At 62.2% G+C, this 18,421-nt stretch overlaps 2 protein-coding genes across 2 annotated transcripts; one reads left to right on the plus strand and one right to left on the minus strand.

Moving 5' to 3' along the window:
• Window positions 1–1,189: 1,189 nt before the first annotated feature.
• On the minus strand, window positions 1,190–6,572 carry NOC4L (nucleolar complex associated 4 homolog). The gene is made up of 15 exons (XM_047696383.1): window positions 6,356–6,572; window positions 6,090–6,210; window positions 5,650–5,756; window positions 5,262–5,369; window positions 4,910–5,059; window positions 4,733–4,832; window positions 4,595–4,629; window positions 4,132–4,182; window positions 3,939–4,050; window positions 3,710–3,770; window positions 3,442–3,552; window positions 3,195–3,355; window positions 3,021–3,103; window positions 2,806–2,919; window positions 1,190–2,719 (listed from the first exon to the last, which is right to left on the minus strand). Exons 1-15 carry the CDS (start codon window positions 6,470–6,472, stop codon window positions 2,600–2,602), a joined length of 1,551 nt encoding a protein of 516 aa, XP_047552339.1. The 5' UTR covers window positions 6,473–6,572; the 3' UTR covers window positions 1,190–2,599.
• A 100-nt stretch (window positions 6,573–6,672) lies between these two features.
• Window positions 6,673–12,034, plus strand: DDX51 (DEAD-box helicase 51). Its single transcript, XM_047696382.1, has 15 exons — window positions 6,673–7,016; window positions 7,112–7,263; window positions 8,267–8,417; window positions 8,714–8,859; window positions 8,945–9,016; window positions 9,107–9,213; window positions 9,339–9,447; window positions 9,531–9,676; window positions 9,881–10,073; window positions 10,153–10,268; window positions 10,357–10,473; window positions 10,671–10,772; window positions 10,875–10,938; window positions 11,031–11,165; window positions 11,406–12,034. Exons 1-15 carry the CDS (start codon window positions 6,728–6,730, stop codon window positions 11,430–11,432), a joined length of 1,926 nt encoding a protein of 641 aa, XP_047552338.1. The 5' UTR covers window positions 6,673–6,727; the 3' UTR covers window positions 11,433–12,034.
• The last annotated feature ends 6,387 nt before the right edge of the window (window positions 12,035–18,421 follow it).

The following is an 18,421-nucleotide window of genomic DNA, read 5'->3' on the forward strand; positions in this document are numbered from 1 at the left end:
GCCTCCGCACCAGAGAACCCCCAGCAACTCAGACCAGCCCCCGGAAGGCCAGCCCGAGAGATCTGCTGCAGGAAACCAGCACCGTCCTGGGCACTGCGCACCGACATGGTCCCAGCAGAGATGGGCAGCACTCAGACCACTGACACGCGCCGCATGTGGGGTGGGCAGCTGCCCCCGCAGGGACAGCCACAAGCTGCCACGGAAGGTAAGGAGGCCCTGGAAGAGCAGGGGGCACGGCCCGAGGGCTGCCGGGACCGGTGAGAGGGGCCTCCGTACAGACGCAGTGCCACCTGACCTCCTCGGGACGTTTAGACCTCCCAGGACAGTGACCACCAGGCCCCATTCCAGCACTGTCACTCAGCTCGAACATCCCCGGACCAAGAGCCCTGACATCTGTCAGGTGCTCAGGCTCCCAGCCCAGAAGCCTGAGAAGCTGTCCTGGCAACCCCAGTGCAACTGCCCCTGCCCCGCGTCCACTCAGCCAACCTCCCCAGGGGCAACCAGCCATGGCCAGAGGTGGAGAAAGGCCAGCCCGGGGGCCTAGATGGCTCGGTGGGTTGAGCACCCGACTCTGTTTCAGCTCCAGTTGTGATCTCAGGGTCTTGGGATCGAGCACCACCTCTCCCCCCAACCCCAGTCAGGCTCTAAGCTCAGCGGGGAGTCTGCTGATCTCTCTTCTCCCTCTGCCCCTCCCCCCGCTTGCTCATTCACTCGACAAATAAAATCTTTTTAAAAGCTAAAGTAAAATAAAAAAGAAACAGCAGCCTAATACCAAATGTGCCCAAGTGCAGCTGCCCAGCCCCGGCAGTCAAGGGGGCACAGCGGCCTTTGTCCAGGCAGTGGGAGTCCCCAAACCTGCCAAAATGAGGAGGTCTACACAGAACACACGATGCTGAATTGGGGGTGGGGGGGGGACAGACCAGAAAACCTGCTTAAGCCTTTTATAATTTAACTTTAAAAGTCAATGGCGTTTCTTTTTTTTTTTTTTTTTAAAGATTTTATTTATTTATTTGACAGAGAGAAATCACAAGTAAGCAGAGAGGCAGGCAGAGAGAGAGGAGGAAGCAGGCTCCCTGCTGAGCAGAAAGCCCAATGTGGGGCTCGAACCCAGGACCTGGGATCATGACCTGAGCCGAAGGCAGCGGCTTAACCCACTGAGCCACCCAGGCGCCCCAATGGCGTTTCTTTTAATCGGTGAGCCCCCGGCCCACCCACACGGCCCCCTGGTGTCCGCACACAGAAGCTCAGGCAGGACATCTGGTAGCCAGGAGCCTCGGGACAGTCCCCCACAACGCTCATGAGCCCCTCCTCTCTGCCAGGCAAGCCCTGGGCCCCGGGGCTGAGGCAAGGAGCAGTCAATAACGAGCCTCCTCAGTCCTGGCGAAGGCTGGTGGGGACAGTCCATGGACTACTGCAGGACAGCAGGGCCATGACGATGCAGAGAGTGCCGCATGGGACACACAAAGTGGAGCCTCCCCAAAGCCCCACTCAGCCCGAGGTCTGAAGAGCAGGGGCAATGCAAGGGACAGCTGTGAAAACAGCAGAGCAAAGGCCCTGGGGCAGGAACCGGCCTAGGACGGAGCCCTGCAGTACAGCTGGGGGCAGGGGTGCTAGCGTCCCTAACTCGCACAACCCTATACAGAGGAGAAGCGCTCCTTCACCACCCCAGCAAAGCCCACACCAAGCACACCACGTCCTCAGCCACCGGAGCAGCTCCCTAGAGGCCAACCTGGCCAAACAATGGCCCACTGTGACCCCAGGGCGCTCCTGTGGGGAGGGGCTGTGCCGGGAACTCAGACAGGAGGCTGCAGGCAACCAGGGTATCCCACCCCCACCTGTGCCTCTGCCAGGCCCCCTAGCCCACGCGAGCTGCCGTCACACACGGGATTCCTCCGTCCCCAGACAAGTAGGTTTTCCAGAGGAACCTGCATTCAAACAGGGTCACCTGACAAAAATGGGGCCTCGAAGGAACACACTGGACCGAAATAAGCGCCTGGCCCGTGGCCGCCGGCACCCACTCTGCTGACGGACAGGATGGAACAGTAAGCGGCCTTCAGCTGTAACTCCCTCTGATGGGGACACACACCCTGGGACCCGGGGATCAGGGGACAAAGGGATCCTCCTCAGGACCTGGCCAGGAACGGGCATGAGCGCTCCCTGTGTGCCCCAAAACTAAGCAGGACAGAGATCCCTCACTGTCGCTCCTGGATCACAAAGTCCAACTCTAGTGGAAAGATAGAGGACTTGACCCAGACCCTTCCATGATACAAGGAGCCCCGGGGAGTCTGGGGTACCCAGGAAAGCTGGCAGGGCTGGCAGAAGCCACTTCCGTAGGCCCGTCCCCCCAAGCACCCAGCCTGCACCCCCCAGGCTTCGGTGAAGGGGGAGGCCCCTGGACAGCACCTTCCAGTGGCGGCGGGGAGGAGGGCTGCTGGTGCACACAGCGGGCCGGCACTGTGGACGTCGGCCCGTGGACACGGCCGCCACAGGAGCCGGGAGACAGGTTCAGTGGCTCCCCAGACCCCTCACTGCCCACAGTCCACCCTTTTGGCTCTCCCACGAAACCAATGATGGGGCAGGGGGCGGGGAGACCACAGGGTCAGCTGAGTGTGAAGTGCTGTGCGCAGAGGTCATCCTGCTGGCCCAGCAGACCCCGAGCGGGGATGAACTCCAGCGGTATGGACCCCTGGCCCTTCTTCTTCAGGTCCCGCTCAAACACCTGCAAGGCACAGGCAGATGACACGCCCATACCGCGAGGTCCCTGCACTCCAGCCACCCAGGCCCCAGTGGCCCCCCAGCCCTCACCTCGAATGCTGTGAGCTCCAGCAGCGGGGCGATGCTGACCTCGGGCATAGACAGCGCCTGGTTGATGACGCTGGCAGCCTGGGACACCTCAGGGTGGTAATGCCGCTGGAGGGCCTATGAAGCACATGATGTAACCTCCCCCCGCCCCGGACACCGGCCCAGGCTCAGGTCGGGCGGGGGCGCGGCAGGGAGAGTGACACGTCTGCCGAGCTCACCTGCAGCTCCCACAGCGAACTCTCCAGAGCTCGGCTCTTGGCGGGGTCTTCCTCTTCAGGGTCATAGGGGTCGGCATCCAGCTCTAGGAACGAGACCAGGCCCGACTCCACAACTGGCCCTGTGGACTCGCTGCTGGGGGCAGGCCCCCCGGGCTACCCAGCCCCCGCACTCACCCGGGCCCAGGGGGCGGTGCACTAGGACCCGGCAGGCGGGGTGCCGGCGCAGCAGGTCACAGATGAAGGGCAGGACCATGAGCAGGGCCTCGGGGGGCGCGGTCAGTGCCAGGCGGGACAAGCGCTTGGCGAAGGCAGCCACCAGGTAGGCGGGCAGATGGCTGGGCGGGACAGCGGGTGTGAGTGAGACCCCCTGGCCCAGCACCTCGGTCCCTGCTCTGGGTCTCAGCCCCGCCCCAGCACTCACGAGGACGACAGGAAGAGATCGGCCAAGTGGAAAAACCGGGCCCGGTACTTCACGTGAAAGACGGACGGGTCCAAGAGACCATAGAGCTTCCGGTAGAAATCGGGGTACTCGCTGGGGGGGCATGTAAGTGAACAGCAGGCACAGGAGTGGAAACAGGCAACGAAGAGACAGAGAGTGGCTTCCAGGGGCTCCGTCCCCTCTCCCATGCTTCTCCAGCCTGACCCTCACCACCGCCCCCGGGGCCAGCCCAGCCCAGATGAGCACTCACAGGTTGTGCTGATGAATCAGGATAAAAAGTCCGTTCAAGGCCAAGAGACTAATGGCTCCCCCTGTGGACACACGTGCAGCTGTGAAGCCCCAGCCCACCGCACCCCTCCAGCTGGGGCAGGTGTCCATCAGAGCTGGAGGCCACCAGCCCACAGACCCGGCTTCCCCAGTCCAGCCCGGGAGGGAGGGCAGGGTCCTGAGCCGCCAGAGCCCAGACCGCAGGCACTCACCCACGTCGTAGGCGCGGGTAAGGAAGTCGATCATGAGGCTGGGCTGGGCCAGGTGCGGCAGGATGGAGTCGTGCATGATTACCAGCACCTTCTTGTAGAGACTGAGGGGCAGCTGGCGGGAAAGCAAAAGGTGTGGGTCCACCTGCCCTACTCCAAGAACCCTGCGAGCCAAGGGGCCCGTCCCGTCCCCTACCTTATGCTTGAGAAAGCCGAGCCACATCCCCTGGAAAGCCTTCCTGTGCTCCTACAGTGGGGGGGGGTGTCAGACCTGCACACAAAGCGCCCACCCCAGTCCCCTGCCCTCAGAAGAAACACTCCCCGTACTGCCTCCCCCTTGCCCTGTGGTAGGAAAAACTCACAACCCCAAATCCAAGAATTCCCGATGACACAAAAAATGTCCCGCCTGGATCCTCCCCCTATGGGAGCAAGTAAGCGTCCCATCTGTGACTGCCCCCAGCAACAAGGGCCCGCTGAGAGTCCGGGAGCCAGGCACCGGTGCGCCACCCCCATCCTGGCCCCGGTCCCTGTGAGGGAACCCCACGACTGCCTAGGCCAGGGGAAGGGCAGCTAGTCCTCTTCCTGTCCCACACACGCTGCCTCTGCCTGGAAAGAGCCTTTATCCCAGGGAGGCCCCCAATCCCTCTGGAGCATCTCACCTTCAGATGAACGACCTTCCACGTGCGCGGCAGCTCTGTGAGGAAAGCAGCGGTCAGCGGACGTGCAGGAGAGGGGCAGCCCACCTCGTGTGCCTGCCCACCCGCCAGCCGCCCAGGATGCCCACTGAGGATGCTCACCCCCGTGCTTCACGTAGAAACTGGAGATCCCACGCTCCTGGCAGGGGAGACTCACGGACGACAACAGCGTGAAGGCGTTGTTCCAGAACGTGAGCGGCACCTGCAGAAGGCCTGGCCTGAGCACAGGCATGGCCACCATCCACACACTCCCCCAGCCACATGACCCAACCGGCTCACCTCCGAGTGCCTGTCAGTGACGCGGCCCACAGTGTCCGTGGCCGCCTGCATCGTGTGGTAGCGAATGTCGTCGTGCTCCAGGTACTCCCGGAACCGGGCCAGGAGCAGCGAGCAGTCGTCCTCCGGAGACAGCAGACCTTCCACCACCGCCTAGATGCCGGACGGGGAAGGGGGCCTCAGTGTGTCAGCCCACGGCCAAGCGACCACCCGAGGAGACCACCAAGCCGGCAGGCTCACCCCCTGCTGCATGGGAGAGTCTGGCAAGCGCACCACACTCACTAGCCCCCTGCACCAGGCCCCATCCCAGCTCTGGCCAGAGGTTTCTGTGTCCTCCCGCCCCAGCGCTCCCCACCTTGAGGAGCTGGCGAGGAAACAGGTAGTAGCCATCCCACTTCGGTTTCTCCAGGGGGTGAGCTCCTTCCAGCTGCACAAACTTCATGAGTGTGCTGAGAGCCAGCTCCTGCGGACAGCGGGGAGCAGAGTGGCCAAAGGTCCTGACCACAGGTGACGCCCGCTGTCGGCAAAGCCACAGAACCCCCCAGCTCGCCGACCCAAGTACGTCTGACACGGCATTCCCACAAACACCGGGACACGAACACCAGCCACCAGAACTCCAGCCACACGGAACATGAACGCGGCCTCAGGTGGGCCCAGGATTGGAGACGTAGGCAGCCTCAGCCCCGCGTCCGTGCCTGTGGACAGCCTGTGCAGGCACCGCGGGGGAGGCCAGCAGGACTCACCTTGACCTCGAAAGAGGGGTGAACCAGGAGTTCCTGGAGGCGGTTGAGGCAGCTGCGGTAGCGGTGCCGCATCCACACCTTGTACTTGCGTGTAGCTCCCTGAGAGCCTGCAGGGAGCCCCAGGTCAGCCCCCGCCCACGACTCTCCACCACTCCCGCCCTGCCAGGGACACTGACCTGGGGTGGGAAGAAAGAACCCCTCACTGGACCCCACGACGAAATGACCCAGGATGGGAACGTGTGGCACAGCTTCACCAGATGCTGGCCATAAAGGCAGACACTGTGGTCACCGAGCCACAGGGCTCTCTCCGCTGCCGCCCCCAGCACCATCCTCCTCCCACCCTGGGCCCGTGGTGCAGCTTCCGGCCGAGTCTCCTCCGGCCTTCCCAGAGCTTCGACCCCGCAGCCGGACCCCAGCCGGGCGCCCTCGGGGACGCTCACCCGCCATGACCGAGTCCTCGGAGGGCAGCTGGCCCACAAACAGCTCTCCCCGCTCCAGCAGGGCCCCGAAAAGACGGCTGCACGCGCGCACCGCCTCCTGGGTCTCCTCGTGGTCCTCGGACTGCAGGGACAGGCTGGTCGCGGGGGCCCCCACTTCGGCCCCGCCCTCACCCGCCCACCCGAGCCTCCCGCCCGCGCGCCCCCCGACGCCCCCTCCCCGGCCTCCGACCCCGGGACCCCGGCCGCCGCGACCCGCTTGTCCCCACCTGCAGCACCGCCAGGATGTCGAACACCGCGTTGGCCTCGCCGCGGCTCGCCAGCACCGCCTCCAGCAGGCGGCCCAGCGCCCTGCGCACGCCCTCTGGGCCGGAGTCCTGCTCCATGCCGCCGCCGCCGCCGCCGCCGCACGCGACAAGAACCCGAACTCGCGCGCCCGCTCCCAGCACGCCCGCTGACGTCACCTCCCCGCGCAGGGGGCCTCCTGTACGCGGCCGCCGTCGCCCGGCCAGCTGTGACGTCACCTCCCCGCGCCCGGGATGTTCCGCGAGCGGCCGCCGCCGCCCGGTCCGCGACGTCACCGCTCCGCGCCGCTGCCATCATCGCGGCGCGTCTGGCTGGGAGGCGTGCGGCTGGCGGGCATGGCGCTCTTCCACGTCGCGCGGTACTCCGGCCCCGAGGCGGCCGGGGCGGAGAGCGAGGCGGACGGCCGGGCGCGCGCGCTGCTGGAGCGGCTGCAGTGCCGGGCCCGAGAGCGGCAGCAGCAAAAGCAGCCGCAACAGCAGGCGGCCGCACGAACGTCAGAGGCGGCGGGACGGCGGCGGCGGCGACCGCGCCGACCGCGGAGGCGCGAAGGCAGCGGGGCGCCGGGGAGCCCGCACGCGCCGCCGGGGAAGCGGCGGAAGGTGGACGGCGAGGACTCGCGCGCAGGTGGGGCCGGGCGGGGCGGGAACGAGGGCGCGGCCGTGCGACCGGGGTCCGCGGGGTGCTGACGCGCCGCCCCCGGGCCCGCTTCTGCCGTGCAGGGAGCAGCGAGGAGGCGCCGGGCGAGAGCAGCGCGGACGCCGAGGGCGCGGGGCCGCCGGAGCACCCAGGCGGACGGCCCCCGGGAGAGGCGTCGGGGCCTCCAGCCCACGCCCTGCTGCTCGGGGGCTTTGGGAGAAGCAGGGCGCCCAAGGTGAGCGGCCCGGGGTGGGAAGGGAAGCTTTGGACGACTTTGCTTCAGCCCGGAAGTGGGTGGGGTGGCTATCGCCAGTCCCGCCCGTGCTCGGGGTAGCCCTGAGGCCCACGCCTGCCACCGGGGAGGGTCCTTAAGTAGATAGTCTCCCCCCGAGTTTTGTGGCCTGTAATTTTCCTTTTGGTTGTTCAAGCCCTGTGCAAGCTCAGTACTTCTGCGTTTAGTTGTAAGAAAGCTCGATTTTGTGAGTATAGTTAAGCGGGTTTGCAGTTGTCACAGTTGGGTCTTAAAGTAACTTAAGTTACCTGGTGTGTATGTATAAGGAGCTCCTATCCCATGTTTGCCCACTTGGTAAAGAAAATGAGTTTCTGGTGTCTTTCAAGTTAGTCTTTTTATTGGGGTGGAGATTTTCAGTAAGTAAGGACCGTACAGAAGGCTTCTGGGATGACCATGACTGCAGGGCAGGAAGCAGTAGGCTTGCCAGGGTGCGTGGGGGCACCTTCATGTCTGTGCCCGTGTGGAGGTCTACCTTGAGTTGGGATAAACCGGGGTAAGATGGACAGCGGAGGTGAGTTATCACTCAGAAGGCAGGTGGCACCAAGGCCCTGAGGCAGCTGTGAGCCTCAGTGTGTAGAAACAGAGGTGTGTATGACTAGGGCTCACAGTGATTGGAAATGAGGCTGGGGGCAAGTGAGTCTCATGTCATGGAGAGCTTTGCAGGCGCCGCACCTCAGGTGTGGACGTTACCCTGAGTGTGAGAGGAAGCCCCCACCCCCAGGGAGGTTTGCTCAGGAGAGTGGCACTTTCTCGTGCGTTTCTAAATTCCTTTAAAGGTTGTGTGGAAGCTGGGGAAGAGGAGGCGTATGGAAACTAGTTCGAGTGGTCGCCTGCCTTGCTGTGGCCTCGTCAGCTTGAGTGACCCAGAGCTTGGTTTCTGCAGGTCTTACTCCCCTAGCCCCACGGAGCCTGGAGTATTCACCTGGCCCCTTTCTCTTTACGGTAGGTCCAGCCTTTCCTGCCTTCATGGCTGGCTGAGCCCAGCTGTGTTGGAAAGAGTGTCACTGAAGACTTGGTGCCTATCGAGCACATCCCCGCAGTGCACCCGGACATGCAGAAGAAACTGCGGGCACACGGCATCTCGTCCTACTTCCCAGGTGCTGGGGGCCGGGACGGGCACGTCTTCAAGAGCGTCTGCACCAAGAGCTGCACAAGGCCACAGTGCAGCAGCTGTGAACATGGGCTTCTAGGCATGTCCGGCTTCGAGTGCCATCTGGGTTTTTGGCATCTTTGGCCGCCGGGCCTGATGCTCCGAGAGGCTCTGGTGCTGTCTTGGAGTGCGAATGGCCTAGAGATCGTTGAGGAGGAGCAAGGCTACTCGTGGCTTCGGTGCCTGTGTTGATTCTGGGTGTTCGTGCACGTTGTGACCTGCGTCTCCTCCTCCTTTGTCCAGTCCAGGCAGCAGTGGTCCCTGCCCTCCTGGAGAGCACAGCCAACGGGTTTCTGGTGGCCAGAGGTGGCTACCGGCCCAGAGACCTTTGTGTTTCTGCCCCGACAGGCAGCGGGAAGACTTTGGCCTTTGTCATCCCTGTGGTACAGGTCAGTGTAAGGACCCCCAGCCTCCAAGGGGGCTCTGCAGGCAGGGAGCCGGCTCTGCTGACAGGGTGGCTCTCGTCCCCCTCAGGCCCTGCTCGGTCGAGCTGTCTGCCAGGTCCGTGCCTTGGTTGTGCTGCCCACTAAGGAGCTGGCCCAGCAGGTTCGTGCACCCTGCGCCTCCGGGTCAGACCTAGGATCTGTGTCACTGTGCTGCTTCGTACCAGCGTGGTGATGGCCACTTCTTCTCCAGGTGAGCAAAGTGTTCAACATCTACACAGACGCCACACCTCTGCGTGTCGCTCTGATCACTGGGCAGAAGTCACTGGTCAAGGAGCAGGAGAGTCTCGTCCAGAAGACGTAGGTCCTAGGGGTTAGGGGCTCCTCAGGGAACAGGGAGAGGCTGTCTGAACCCTGTCAGCAGGCTCCCTGTGGTGTTGCGGGGGTCGGTGTGGGGCCCTTGGCTGAGCCACTCTGCTCCTCAGAGCAGACGGCTTCCGCTGCTTGGCTGATGTGGTGGTGGCCACCCCGGGCCGCTTGGTGGACCACATCGACCAGACTCCAGGATTCAGCCTCCAGCACCTCCGATTCCTGGTATGCTGCACCCCAGAGGAAGGCCGGGGTTTGGAGCTGGTGCTGGCCTCAGCCACCCGACACCAGGCCTCCTGCTTCCCCAGGTCATCGACGAGGCCGACCGCATGATAGACAGCATGCACCAGTCCTGGCTGCCCCGGGTGGTGGAGGCAGCCTTCCCGAGCGATGGTGCCAAGGATCCCTTTGTCCTGCTCCAGAGGCGGCAGCCCCAGGCCCCCACCGCCGCCAGGTACCTGAAGCTGAGCCCTGCCCTGTTCTTGGTGCGTCCGCCCGAGCACAGCCCCACTAGGCTTTCCCTCTGTCTCTGAGACCCGCTTGGCCTCAGGCTGGTCCGGTTTGTTCTGGGGCGGTCAGTGTCTGGGGGGGTGGCCAGGGCTCTGTCGGTTAGCTGGCCAGGCTGAGACTGCCGTCCCATCACCCGCTCCCCTTTCAGTATCTCTTGTCCTCAGATGCCCCTGCAGAAGCTGCTCTTCTCGGCCACCCTGACGCAGAATCCGGAGAAGCTGCAGCAGCTGGGCCTCCACCAGCCCTGGCTCTTCTCCACGGGGCTGACGCACAGAGACCCCGGAGACAGTGACGCAGACAGGGACTCAGGCGGGAAGTACGCCTTCCCAGCCGGACTCTCGGTGAGGGGGGTGTGCAGGGGCGGGAAGGGGGAGCCGCTCAGGCGCTTGGGGCCTGGCCAACCCTGTGCCATCCCCACAGCACCACTACGTGCCCTGCAGCCTCCGCACTAAGCCACTGGCCATCCTGCACCTGATCCTGGAGAAGAATTTCTCAAGGGTCCTCTGCTTCACCAACTCCCGTGAAAACTCCCACAGGTGAGGCCCCAGGGGGTGGAGGGGGAGCAGAGGGGAGACGGGCTCCAGGCCCTGCCCACTCGGTTCCTTCTGGCTTTTCCCCACCCAGGCTCTTCCTGCTAGTCCAGGCTTTCGGAGGCGTGACGGCGGCGGAGTTCTCCTCCCGCTGTGGGCCCGGCCAGAGGAAGGCAGTCTTGAAGCAGTTTGAGCAGGGCAAGATTCAGCTGTGAGTGCCTGCAGAGAGGGGAGGGGATGGCTCCAGCCGGGTAGCAGCCTGGGACCCCTACAGGGGGCTTTCCTGCAGGAGACTCAGCTCCTCAGCGTGGAGGCCTCCCTGGCAGGCCCAGGCGGGGTCATGGGCACAGAGCGTCGGGGGCTCCTGGCCTCAAGCAGGGCCCGCCCACAGCCTCCGGTGTCCCCCAGCCTCATCAGCACAGACGCCACCGCTCGAGGCATCGACGTGCAGGGCGTGCAGCTGGTCGTCAACTACGACGCCCCCCAGTACCTGCGCACCTACGTGCACCGGTGAGGGTCCCATGCCTTTGGAGGGAGAATCCATGGAGGGAAGCCCCATCCCATCGGACCCCCGTGCGCCATCGTTCTGGAGGTACTTGTGCTTGGTTTCAGGGTCGGAAGAACCGCCCGCGCTGGGAGAACCGGACAGGCTTTCACTCTGCTCCTCAAAGTGCAGGTCCGTCTGCTGCAGTCTAACCGGGGGGCGGGGGCCTCTGCTGGCAGCACTGCTCGTGGAAAATGGGACCCCTTTCTCTCATTGCCCTGCAGGAGAAGAGATTCCTCCGCATGCTAGCGGAAGCTGGGGTGCCAGACATGATGCGGCACGACGTCCCCAGTGAGCTTCTGCAGCCGCTGGTCCCGCGGTACGAGGAGGCCTTGTCCCAGCTGGAGCGAGCCGTCAAGGTGAGGGGCTGAGGTGTTCCTGACCCATGTCTCATGTCTGGGAAGACCGAAAAACAGCGTGTAGGAAGGGGAGAGGGTGGGAGGGTGGGGAGGGGTTTCAGGCCTTGGGAGGAGGGCTGGGGCCAGAGCTGCACCCAAGTGAGTGCTGGGCCATGCTGCTGCTGCTGCTGCTTGGGGGTGGGGAGCCTCAGGGGCAGGGCGCAGGTGGCGCCACAGAGCCTTTGCCTCTCCCTGCCGCAGGAAGAACAAAGGCAGAAGGCGCCCTGACGGGCTCGGGGGACAGGCGAGCTGAGCCCCCTGCAGAGCAAACCCTTCTACCCTGTGCCCTCTGCTGGGCTCAGCCACTTCCTTTCCGGAAAAATCCTGAGCAGCAGCCGCTGGATATGGAGCAAAAAACAGATTCCTTGGATTTCAGAGGGAGCAGCCAGCAGAAAGGGCCTTCATCCCCCAGCGCACCGCCTCCTCGTGCCAGGCCCCAGACAGTCGCTACAGCAGGCCTGGCGCTGGGCAAGCTCAGGCCTGGGTGAGATGCTCACCAGGCAGCCTCTGCCCGGGGCGGGGATCTCGTGAACCTGCTCACGTTACTGCAGAACTGACAGGGTGGCATCCGGGACCCCGGGTGGCCTCAGGGTGTCTGCCACGCTGCACATCCATGAGCCATTCCCGGCGCTGTCACGGCTTCCACGCAGGGCACAGCACACCCCGCGGCTGGGGGTCCTCTCCACGGGGATGAGACAAACCTCACTACCCACCAGAACGTGCGCCGTGAACGTAACGGAAAACAGTCTTCAGAAGCACTGACCCGACACTTGTGTAAGGATTTTTGTCCAAAATTGCATGCTGATATTAAAACAAACTTGAAGAAACCAGAATGGAGTGGTGGCGTTTGGTCTGTCCTGAAAGCATGCTCTTTGCTGCGGCAGGGTAAGGTTCGGAAACAGCCACATGGTTGCTCCTGGGGCCGTGGGAGGGCACAGGAAACCTCACACTCAAACAGCCACAGACTTTTGGATGGAGAGCAGCCTTCACGTGAGACCAGCTTACGTCTCCAAACATGGGCTGCGCACGGCCCACCCACCACCACCCGCTCCCACCCCCCTCGCTGGGGCCTTGCTGGCTGTTGGAGCCTGGCTGGGCTCTGCATCTGGGGGGGCAGTGGTCAGGACCCATCGCTGGGGCAGCACCACCATAGACACACCAAGCTGCCGGCTCACGGGACAAGCTCTCACTTCCCGGAGGAACCCAGGCTCGCGGAGGGCGGCCTTCATCCCTGGCTTCCTTGCGGACGTCCCCTGGACTCTGGGAACCCGAGGCTAGGCTGATGGGAGGGCCTGTCCCACCGCACAGCGAGGTGTGTGCTTACTGCTGTTCTGTGTGTTACCTGTCGCGTCCGCTCATGCGTGACGACCGCTGGTGGAATCTGTGTTCGGGAAGGGGAGACCTGGATACAACATGCTCCAGACTCGGAAACACACATTCCAGACATGGATGCGTGCGTGCGGACAGCTTGTACGCCTGCCCCCACCGCTGGACTCTGCGACAGCTGGTCTTCAGCTACTTTTCAGCTACCCCGTGTCCTTTCACTGCCTCACTTACTTATTCTCAGCTCCCTGAGTCGTCCTACTGCAGTCGCTCCTGCTCTCCTCTCACGTCTGGGAGCAGTAACGGCTCTAATCGGCGTTGGTCCTTCGTATGCTGACCATTGCTAACGTGCTCTTCTCCTTTGTCTTACATACGTATACATAGATATATTTTTTTAAGATTTTACTCATTCGACAGAGAGCGAGAGAAGGAACACAAGCAGGGGTGAGTGGGAGAGGGAGAAGCAGGCTTCCCGCCAAGCAGGAGGCCCATTCTGGGGCTCCATCCCAGGACCCCAAAAGCATGACCCATGCCAAAAGCAGACACTTCATCGACTGAGCCACCCAGGCGCCCCTCTTTGTTCTATATTTTGCCATTTCAGGAATATTTTAAAATTCTATATTTTTATTTAAATTCAGTAAGTTAACATACACCGTGTTGTTGGTTTCAGAGGTAGAAGTCGGTGACTCAGCAGTTGCATACAACACCCAGTGCTCGTTCCGCCACGAGCCCTCCTTCATGCCATCCCCCCCGTTACCCCACCCACCCACCACCCCTCCAACAACCCTCAGTGTGTTTCCTATGATTAAGAATCTCACACGGTTCGTCTCCCTGATTTTATTTTTCCTTTCCATCCTCTGTATTCCTGTTTTGTTTCTTAAATTCTATATATGAGTGAAATCACATGACATTTGTCTTTCTCAGACATCTTTCTCGGTATCGCTTAGCACGATACCCTCTAGTTCCATCCACACCAACGCAAATGGCGAGAGCTCGTTCTTTCTGACAGCTGAGTGATACTCCATCGTCTATATGAACCACATCTTTATCCATTCATCTGTCGATGGATATCTGGGCTCTTTCCGCAGTTTGGCAATTGTGGACGTGGCTCCTATGAACGCTGGGGTGCACGTGCTCCTTCAGATCCTTACTTTAGGGGCAGCCACTGCTGGCTGTGTCTCCCCGTCCACGTGGCTCTCCTGCGAGCCCAAGCTTCCCGTCCCTGGAGCCCCTTGTGAAAGGCTAACGATCTGCACAAGGCTTGCATTTGTGGGGGCTGCTTGTGGTCCCGCTGCTGGGCCCTGTGCCTGAGCGTCCCCCACCCCGGGAGGCGACGCTGCGGCTGGGGTCGGGGGGGGGTCCCCACCTTCAGAGCAGGGCTCCATATCTGCAGCAGGTGCACGCGGTCCATCTGCACCGTGAGCAAAGAGCCAGCGAGAAGCTCGGCAAACAAGGTAAGAATAAAAACCTCCCCGAGTGCCCATCCCTCCGAAGCCGGCAAACCTGCACGCGCTAAAAGCACAAGGTCAAGTGTGTCATTTTCTGGAACGTCCTCAGTCACTGTGATCTGTCACCGCTGACACCACGGAAGCACACGCGGGTCCGTGTTCCACGTTCCTTCTGTGCACTCTCGTCGGTGCAGATCGCGGTCCCGGGCAGGGTCCTCACCTGGCCTCGGAGAAACGCTTGTCCTTGTTTTTAAGACACCAGAAGGCTCGCTCATTTTGCGCCGACACGGTGGTCCGGGAAATGTGTGACATCTCAGGAGATGCTCGAGGGCTCCCCACGAGGACCTCCTCTGAGCGCAAACTCGGAATGCTCCCAGGACTCGAAAACCCAGTCTGCGCGCACACAGCAAGAGCAGGTCTCCCAAAACACACCGTCTTCCTGTCGGCCCCCCCAAGTCCCTACAGAACAGGCTCCCAAGTGGAAACACTTATAAATGCTCCTGGACTTGTTTCAACATGGTGCCTTTCGATACTTTTCTTTGGGTTTAACCCAACTTGTTACTCACCTAAAGGATATTTTTAATTTTATTTATTTTCTTACTTGTACCCTCCTCATCCACAAACGTACAAAAAATTTTTTCTGTTAAACATTTCCTCAAATGTGTTTCGTCAATTCAATTATAAAATCCTTCAATAAAGTAGGTCAAATCCAGGGACAACAAACAGTGCTCTACAGTCTGTGGCGCAGAAGCCCACGGATACTTCCAGCCCGGGCCACGCCTCCGCAGAGGGTACAACCAATTCCTACCCAACCTCCCATCCCCGCCCAGCCCCTGGCTTCAGACCAGACTCCCGACGCTCTCCCTGGCCGGCTCTCCCAGGCTGCTGCGAAACCGGCCTCTTCCTAATTCCACGCATCCCTCCGGCGAGTTGACCTGTGCTCAGCCACCAAAATGCTCCTGATTACCCGGTGCAGCCCTGAAGGGTTAACCAAGAATTAAAGACAAATTAGTACCCAACTGTCTTTCACGGAGGGATCCCCTCTGTGCTGGTTTAGCCTTCCCATGCATTTTTAATTTCTGCTTAAGGCTACAAATTCTTAGGGCAGGGACCAGCCAGTTTTCAGATAAATAAGTGATAAAAGGCTCTTGACAAATACCAAAATCCTAGCAAAACGGGGAGAGTGCTCACAGGCCATGATGCAAACCCCAAGACGGCAGCCCTTACAGCCTGTCTGGCGTGCAGCACGTGGCTCAGGGACCGTCCACACTTCCGTGGCTGCTGCTGCTCAACTAGACACAGGTGAGCCTCATAAGAGGGCGAACAGACACCGGGAGCTGCAGCCCTTGGAGAAGGAGGGTGCCGCCCAGGGTCAGGCTGGTGTCCTTGGTCCCCGCCCGCCCCTCCAGCTAGAGGGGCCCACACCCCTCCCCACACTGGGCAGAGGAAGACAATCAGACAAATGCAGGAGACTCTGCCACACAACCTGCCAGGGCCACGAGCCCCAGCCCACCCACCACCCCCCAGCCCGTGGTTTTTCTAAAGCACGCATGGAGTCGTAGACTACATCCCAAGCCATCAAACAAAGAAAAATTTTAAGGCTCAAAATCACAAGAAACGTTTTGATTGTAAGGAGCAGATATCTGGCACACCCCCAAATATCTGAAAATAAGTATTAAATAAAATCTTTAAAGTGTAAAACCTTTGACAGGAATTCCACATTAGACATATGTGTCTCCATACAGAACGGGTAAGGGGCCTGTCTACCAAGTCACTAGCGGTGTCCGCCCAGGGTCGTAGTTCGACACCTTCAAGAGACACACAAAACCTCCCAGAACCACAAATCCCAGACTATGCTGCTGAACGCGTCTCTGCTCATCCTGAAATCTGGATAGAAGTGACTGCGATCTGTGGCACCTGCCAGCTCACCCCTTCTGTCCCTCCTCGGGAAGGGCACACACTCCTTCCTGCCGTCCTTTGCTGCGCACGTACCTCCGTGTTTCTAAACACAGGAGAGGGCACGTGAGCGCATCCAGATGGTGCAATGAAACATTGTTGAGTGTCAGCTCAGTGTCGAGCTCCGCAGCCGCAGCCGGCTTTCCTGGCTGACAAAAGGAAACCAGGCGATGTAGGAGGCCCTGGAGGGAGTGGGGGACACTGAGGGTCAGACCCTGACTGCGCTGATAGCTGGGTTTAAATCCCGGCTTTTCCTCCAATGGTCCACACGACCTGGGATAAAACGCTTAGAACCACAGAGAGTTTTCAATTTGTCCAAATAAGAAACTCAGAAACACAATCTTAATTGTTTAACATTATTTCAACATTTCCAAGATTCTAACCACCCCACTTCTCTTCTCTGACTAAAACTATTTGGTGACTCTGCCCTGTCTCTGGCCTCAGGAACCCACTGCTGGGCTCCCCTCCCGCCCTTGAAAGGTGCAGCCACACCCATGTGAGACACCACGTTGTACCCTCTGCGATGTGTACCCTCTGCGATGAGGCACGTTGTACCTCCCTTGGGACTAAGTGGATCTCCCCCCTCCACTGGCCCGGCCCCCACGTGCCCTGCAGTGCAAGGTCCTACCCACGTGAGCGACTGTCCACTAACCAAGGAGACTCACCTCTGCACCTGTATTTACTTGAATTAAGGAAATATACCCCCAGGGAAAACTAAGAATACCATTTCTGTCCAAGCACCAAAGGGACCATCCCGAGCCCGTGAAGCCTCTGCGCCCCCTCACCCCCACCTCACCCCTGCTCCAAGGCTTAAAGACAGCACAGCTGCCAGCAGGGGCGTGGCACCCAGCAGAAACACTGAACAGAGGGAAACAGAGGGAAAGCAGCAGGAAGACGGGAGGGAGGCCGACAGCCAAGCCCCCGAGGAGCTTGAGAGACAGGAGGACACGGAGAGCTACCTCCCTGCTCCGGACCCTGAGCGGACTGTGACACAGACGAGACGACTGCTCGAAAGACTCCTCTCATCCTGGTCTGCCGTCCTGACAAGTACAGTAAATGCTTCCATTTCCGATCCTCTCTAAATGGCGCCGCTGTCCCAGGTCCTCGTGGCCCAGAGGCAGAATCTTACCAGCCTTACTTGCTCTGCAGGCCTGGCCCCTCGGGCCCGCCGCGGTGAGCTCCGCGCAGGGATGCCCTCCTGGCCCACAGGCTGGCCGCCGCAAGGATGCTGGCGTGTTGCTGGCCGTGGGGTACGCGCAGCTGTCCACACAGGACACACGGACGGGGCGCCGAGGGTGCTGGAGACCATGCGGAAGGCCGCAGAGCAGCATCGTGGCGGGCGGCGGTGGCCTGTCCGGGAAGAGCTGGTGACTCCGCACACTGCCGCTGTGCTCACGGTCTCTCCCGCCCCGCTCGGACCTTCGGCCGGAACGGAGCACGTGCTCAGTGAGGAAGAAACTTCTCGGAAACGCGATCTGCCCCTTTGGGTGCCCGCGGGTGTGCAGGCGGCGACCAGAGAGCGGCCGGGCCTGGGGAGGGCTGGCCCGTCCCGCGGAGGGAGCCCACCGAGCACTCGCGGGGCTGCCCGTCCCCAGCCCGGCCGTACTGCTGCGGGCTCCGCTTCCGTCCGGGGAGCCGGGCGGCCGGCCGGGTCCTGCCAGCACGACAGGGGCCGCTACTCACGCGGAGGGAGCCCACGGCTCCCCGGGCTGCACCTCGGCAGCGCGGCCCTGGGGCGGCCCCTGCCCACCAGCGGGCGTCTCGACAGCGGCCCCGCGACGGCCGGGCCGTGAGCACGCGGAGCCGTGGCCGTACGCGGGCCAGAGGACACACGCGGGAGGGCCCCGGCTGGACGAGGTCGACGGAGCCCTCCAGCCCGGAGCGAGGCCGGGGCCGACCCTCCGTGGGGACAGGGCTGCAGCCGGACGCGCGCCGCAGACGCGTGAGGGCCATTCTCGGGGTCGCGTGTCACAGCGAGGGCGCGCAACAGCCGTTTCTGCGCTGCATGTTCTCAAGCGGCCTTGTGACGGCCTTTATCTTACCTTCGCAGCCACCGCGGAAGGTCGTTTCAGGAGCCTAGAGGAGCCTACACGGACCCGGCAGCCCGGAGCGGCGCCCCCGCAGCACGCAGGCGCGGCGCGGCGCGGCGCGGCGCAGTGCACCCGGAGGCCCGGGAAGAAGGGGCGGGGCCTGCGCGGCCCATTGCCGGCGCCTGCGCACTCCGGAGGTCTCCGCGCTCCTGGCCTCCCGCTTCCGTCGAGTCCTCGCGTCCTCGTGCCCGCCACCGCGTGCCCCCGCGCCGGCACCATCTGCCCAGCGGAGCGCGCGCGCTGTGGACGTGGTGGGGCCCGTCACGGAGCAGGACCCAGGCGCCCAGTGAGAAGCGGCGGTGGCCGCGCGGGGAGAAGGGTCCAGGACCCCCGCAGACTGGGGAGGGGGCAGAAAGTGCAGGTTCTTCGCCTGGGATCCGGAGCCCCCAAGCGCAGCTGC

This window comes from Lutra lutra, chromosome 12, assembly GCF_902655055.1.
Source record: "Lutra lutra chromosome 12, mLutLut1.2, whole genome shotgun sequence".
NCBI classification, from domain to species: domain Eukaryota; kingdom Metazoa; phylum Chordata; class Mammalia; order Carnivora; family Mustelidae; genus Lutra; species Lutra lutra.

What these genes read in the sequence shown, in the direction of transcription:
- NOC4L (XM_047696383.1), bottom strand. Translation starts at nt 6,472, where the DNA reads ATGGAGCAGGACTCCGGCCCAGAGGGCGTGCGCAGGGCGCTGGGCCGC. An exon ending in CGAGGACTCGGTCATGGCGG is followed by an intron (nt 5,757 to 6,089) that starts GTGAGCGTCCCC and finishes GGCTCCCTGCAG; the next exon opens with GCTCTCAGGGAGCTACACGC. An exon ending in TGGAGCTCACAGCATTCGAG is followed by an intron (nt 2,720 to 2,805) that starts GTGAGGGCTGGG and finishes TGTGCCTTGCAG; the next exon opens with GTGTTTGAGCGGGACCTGAA.
- DDX51 (XM_047696382.1), top strand. Translation starts at nt 6,728, where the DNA reads ATGGCGCTCTTCCACGTCGCGCGGTACTCCGGCCCCGAGGCGGCCGGG. An exon ending in CGGCGAGGACTCGCGCGCAG is followed by an intron (nt 7,017 to 7,111) that starts GTGGGGCCGGGC and finishes TCTGCCGTGCAG; the next exon opens with GGAGCAGCGAGGAGGCGCCG. An exon ending in GAGAGTCTCGTCCAGAAGAC is followed by an intron (nt 9,214 to 9,338) that starts GTAGGTCCTAGG and finishes TCTGCTCCTCAG; the next exon opens with AGCAGACGGCTTCCGCTGCT.